The sequence below is a fragment of the Suricata suricatta genome, chromosome 11, assembly GCF_006229205.1.
Source record: "Suricata suricatta isolate VVHF042 chromosome 11, meerkat_22Aug2017_6uvM2_HiC, whole genome shotgun sequence".
NCBI classification, from domain to species: domain Eukaryota; kingdom Metazoa; phylum Chordata; class Mammalia; order Carnivora; family Herpestidae; genus Suricata; species Suricata suricatta.
Window position 1 is genome coordinate 89948863 of NC_043710.1, and position 5650 is coordinate 89954512.

Below are 5650 nucleotides of genomic sequence, written 5' to 3' on the forward strand. Positions count from 1 at the left end.
CTTTGTCAGATGTTTGACTTCCAAATAGAACATAGGTGTCCAAAGTGTGAACACTGAGAAGCTCTCCAATAGATGTGTAGTTTTATGTTTTAACAATCAACAATAAACCTTATATAAGGGCATTTCTACATAAAAGGATAAAGACAATAAGAATTTTTTACTATATTCTGGAAACTTTGGTGTGAGCCAAGTTAGATTAAGTTCACTGTATTCTATCTTTCCTAGAGATTACAATTAAAAACTCTGGAGGGGCGCCTGGCGGGCTCAGTCAGAAAAGCATGCAACTCTTGATCTTAGGATTGTGACTTCAAGCCCCATGTTGGGTATACTAAGATAAATAAAACCTAAAAAAAAAACAATGCTAGATGAAATACAAAATTCATTTACCTAAAAACTCTCAAACATAAGCAGAAGGAAGCAGATTTTGAAAAAGAAACAAAACCTGGAGGAGAAGCCACAGCTGTGTTTCTACTTTTTGCTTCTTTCTCTTGTGCTTTTGAGCTGAGAGGGGATCACTGTTACAGAATTGTGTGGTGGCTACTCCAGATGCTGAAATTCCAATAGATAACCCAGTTCTTGGACAGAAGAACTCCATAAAGGGTGCTTCCCAATCAAAGACTGTGAAGGACTACCTGCACCCCCCCCACCTCTTTTTTCTTCCAACCCTGCCCAAGGAAATTCTGAAATTATGTGGCAGCTGTATGAGCAATAAAAATTTGCAGACAAATTCCAATTTGTGGACAAAGGATTCTCACACCGAGGAGAGAGAAGGAGAGAATATTTGTGTGAAAACATACTGGGTTATATATTGAAGATGTATTTTGAATGTTCGTTAGACTTTAATAAAGCTATTAACTTAAGGAAGGAAAGATAAAGAAAATTACCCAAAGCCAACATGTAGTTACAATGCTAGATGCAGAGAAAAATGAAGACTCCAAAGAAAGAGTCAGTGACATTCTAAAAAACAAAAATCACCTGAGTTTACCAGAAGCTTGTTTCTTGTTACTCACTCCAGACATACTAGAAGGTTCTCTGTGTGAAATTCTGACTTATTTGGACTCTGTCCTTGAAGAAGAAATCTTTCCTGGAAATCTTTCCTCCTTTGGTCAATGAAGACTCAAAGTTCTCTGATCCTTGACTGTGACCACACACAATGATTAATTTGCCATTGCAGGTACTATCCCTAAGACAATGAATCCATCATCCTCTTGATTTCTAAGTCCTTTTCAAGTAAGAGTCATCTTCAAGAATTAAAAATCTAGCAGCTCCCAACAAATGGACCCTAACATTTCAGTGAATAAGAAGCAAAAGATGTCTCTGAGAGGTGAGAAAAAAAAAATCTGGACACGCACACTGTTCACAGGGAACATGGTGGAATTTTTGGTAGTATGATAACAAGATAATCCAAGTCACAGTGTCCGGTTCCCAGAAGAACACAGAGTATCCCAGCCACAAGAACTGAGATGAGGTGTTTTTAAAATAAGGTACCAAGAGCAAATACCTTCGAGACTTGAACACATTCTTTCCCTCTGGGTCACCTCCTTCGGATCCCTTTGGATTTCTCATGATTCACAGTGGTAGCTCTGAGGGAGCAATTAGTTTAAAATTAACTATGTTTACCCCCAAGATGAAGTAATAATAAATGTTTTGAAATGGAAAATATCTGCATCTCTTCCAAGTCAGCTTTCCTGGAGAATGGACTCCAGTCATGACTTCAAGTCTGCAGGCTGAGTACTTTTTTTGCCTCCCTTACCAGCCTCTCTTTACATGTGGTAATATTGCAACACCTTATTTTCAAGGATGTAAATAATTCTAGGACTATGTAGATATCTACAATGAATATCACTGTTGCAGACAGGATGTAATAAATAATAAGGAATTATTTAATTATTATCTTATGTGTCTTTCTCGCAAATGTGCCTTACAAAAAATCAATAATAAGCTACGTACATTTAAAGGAAGATTATAAATTGGTAAAGTGTCTTTAAACCATCCTATATTAAAAAGGTTTAATAAAAATAGCAGTAATATGTTGAGGATTTGCCAGGTACTATGCTAATTTATTTTTTGTACTTTTATGTTTAAACTTAGGTCTCAAAACAATCTTATTAAATAAGAGATGAAATCAAAGCACTAAGAGTTTTAGAACTTGATCATGTAGCTACAAAGTGATCTGAGGTGAAATCTCAGATATGATTCCAGACTAAAGCTTCAAAATTTTTCACTGCAGCTTCCAGGACATTTTGCTTACAAAAACAGAGATATGATATATGTTTTCAAATTTGTGAGCAGTTGCTAATTAGAATTGTTATGTGCTTTTCCATGGTAAATAACCAGTAAAAAAGAATGGAACTAATAAAAAGTTAGATTTCATTTTAGTATATAAAGAAAAACAATAAGATGACTTGTGAAAGATTGAGTTTCTGTCACTATAAGGGTTTAGGTATGAGTAAGAGGGTATGCTTGCAGGGTAGAAGAGGTCTTTGAGTACAACTGGTCTGGACTCAAATGCAAAAGTAGGTGGAGACACACACGTACGTACACACACACATGTGCAGACACACATACACACACAGCAATATAAAGGAATATTACTCAGCAGTATAAAGGATGAGTTCTTGCCATTTAGGACAACATAGATGGACCTGAAGGGTGTTATGCTAAGTGAAACAAGTCAGAAAGAGAAAAACAAATATTATATGATTTCACTCATATATGGAATCTTAAAAAAACAAAACAAAAAAAAAAAAACAAAAAAGCTGAAACAGACCTTAAATACAGAGAACAAACTGATAGTTGCCAGAGGGAAGGAGGCAAGGGATGTGAAAAGTGAGTGAAAGGAAGATGGAGGTACAGGCATTCAGCTATGAAATGAATAAATCACAGAAATGAAAGGTACAGTGTAGGGAATATAGTCAGTCATTGTCATAGCGTTTTATGGTGAGAATGGTAATTATACTTGTGGTGAGCTTAGCATAATGTATAGCGTTGTCAGGTCACTGTGTTATATACCTAAGACTAATGTAATGTGTGTCAACTATACTCAAATAAAAATAATAAAAATACATAAAGGGGGAAAATCAAAGGCCAATTAAAAAAAAGAGTATGATGTATCTCTACTTCTGGAAGTAATAAACCAAGGATTTATATTTAAATATTTAATTCACTCTTTTAAGTTTAAATAACAAAGAATTTCCTCTCTGTCAGTAGGTGAAATTATTTGGGTACAGTGGCCTAGATGGGGTTGTTTGGACCTCAGACATCATTCTACCATGAGTTTCCATGTCTACCTAATTTTTTTGAGTCTCTCAGGCTACATGCTTCAAGAATAATTAAGCTTGCTGTAAGGACTTCTTGATTCTTGACAGGATTTAATGACTTAAAAAATCAGGTATTTACAGGTTACTGTATCTGTGCTGGAATTTGTCACAGAAGAAACTCAGGACTAGTATTTCTTAATCCTTGTACAGAAACAAGTAAGGATGCTACCAGTTATCTTAGAGATCCTTAGAGAATTCTCCAAAGTTGGACCTCATTGATTTAAACTTAAACCCGGAAGCCACATATATCACTTAAAGGGGCTAATGGGTGAAGACCTGCATTGGATAAATAAATACTAGTTTTTCTATAAATATTTTATAGGGGGATAGTGATTACCAAGAAAATTATCAAGACCATTTCAGTAGCGACCGTTCTGCTATTTGGAGATACAGCGTGAACCATATGGGCAAGTGTCCACCTTGATGGAGATTACATTCTAGTGTGCACTTGGACAATACACAGATCATTGCAAACTAGAATAATAGATGTCAAAGCAGGAGGATATTGGATTGGGGACAATAATAACACCTCCATGGGTCTATAAGTCAGATTTAAAGTTCTGTGCTTTCCCACAGTGAATAACCAGTTTAAAAATAGAACTAATAAAAAGTTAGATTTCATTTCAGTATAGAAAGAAAAAATGTTTCTTATGTATGAAATAGAGGAAAAACGTTTCTTAAATATGAAGTAGAGGAAATAACAGAAAAAGAAAGTATGGCGCAGGATATAGTGGGAAAGAGACTTTCCCAGATTAGAGGTATGCAAAAACTAGACATTACAGTCATTATGTTGCTATGATTTTTTTAATATTTTTGACTACGTAGAAAAAAGGACGTGGGTAAGCATTTCTGGAAGATACTTGCTTTATGGTTAAAACTGAGTTGTTGTCAGTTGTACCAAAGAGAAGGGGAGGGGGTGATGGTGGTGACATTAGTGGGTCTATGTATCCTGGTCATCCTTAGTACTTCTAATCTGTGTCTCAGTGATAGTCATGAGAGAAAAATCCAGAGAGCAGTGACATCAAAAGGCCATAGGAGTAAGAAATAATGAGAATTGAATCCCACCAACTGAGGATGTGTATTGACAAATGGGCTGAAATTAAACATATTAATTCATACAATGTAACAGAACAACTGAGACTAATAAATGATCCTCATGTTATTTCTTTTTTTTTAAGGATATATTTTCTTTATTCACCAAACTTTAGTAACAGCATTGTTTTATTTTTTATTTTTATTTTTTTATTTTTTGTTTATTGTCAAGTTTGTTCCCGTAAAACACCCAGTGCTCATCCCCACAAGTGCACTCCTCCATGACCATCAACCCCCTTTCTTCTCCCCCTTCCCCATCAGCCCTCAGTTTGTTTTCAGTATTCAAGAGTCTCTCATGGTTTGCCTCCCTCTCCCTCTCCTCAACTATTTTTTACCCTTCTCTTCCACCATGGTCCTCTGTTAATTTTCTCCTGTTACACTTATGAGTGAAAATATATGGTATCTGTCCTTCTCTGCCTGACTTATTTCACTTAGCATGACACTGACGAGTTCCATCCATGTTGCTATGAATGGCCAGATTTCATTCTTTCTCATTGCCATTAGTATTCCATTGTATATATAAACCACAAAAATTAACAATAGAACTCCCCTATGACCCAGCAATAGCCCTGCTAGGGATTTACCCAAGGGATACAGACGTGCTGATTCATAGGGGCACATGTACCCCAATGTTCATTGCAGCACTTTCACAATAGCCAAATCATGGAAAGAGCCTAAATGTCCATCAACTAACTGATGAATGAATCAAGAAGGTCCTCATGTTATTTCTGATCAGAAGAATATTCTTCTCTCTAGCATTTTCTTCACGGCAACATTGACATCTTTATTCCTCAGGCTATAGATCAGGGGGTTCAGCATGGGCACAACAATAGTATAAAACACAGAAGACCGGGATCAGTTTCTCGATTTCTCTTTCGGCTGCTTCATTTTTGGTGTATAGGAATGCAACTGATTTCTGTACATTGATTTTGTACCCTGCAACTTTACTGAATTCATTGATCAGTTCTAGAAGGCTTCTGGTGGAGTCGATTGGGTTTTCCATGTAGAGTATCATGTCATCTGCAAAAAGTGAAAGTTTGACTTCTTCCTTGCCAATTCTGATGCCTCTTATTTCTTTTTGTTGTCTGATTGCTGATGCTAGAACTTCCAGCACTATGTTGAACAACAGTGGTGAGAGTGGGCACCCCTGTCGTGTTCCTAATCTCAGGGGGAATGCTCTCAGTTTTTCCCCATTGAGGATTATATTAGCTGTGGGTTTTTCATAGACTGCTCTTATA

General features: G+C 36.3%; 1 protein-coding gene across 1 annotated transcript in view; it reads right to left on the minus strand.

Annotated features, from left to right (window-relative positions):
* Positions 1–5144: 5144 nt before the first annotated feature.
* Positions 5145–5650, minus strand: part of LOC115272655 (olfactory receptor 8G5-like) — a 1743-nt gene continuing 1237 nt past the window's right edge. The window contains 1 exon segment of the mRNA XM_029915663.1: positions 5145–5294. Coding sequence (XP_029771523.1) covers positions 5145–5294 — 150 coding nt within the window.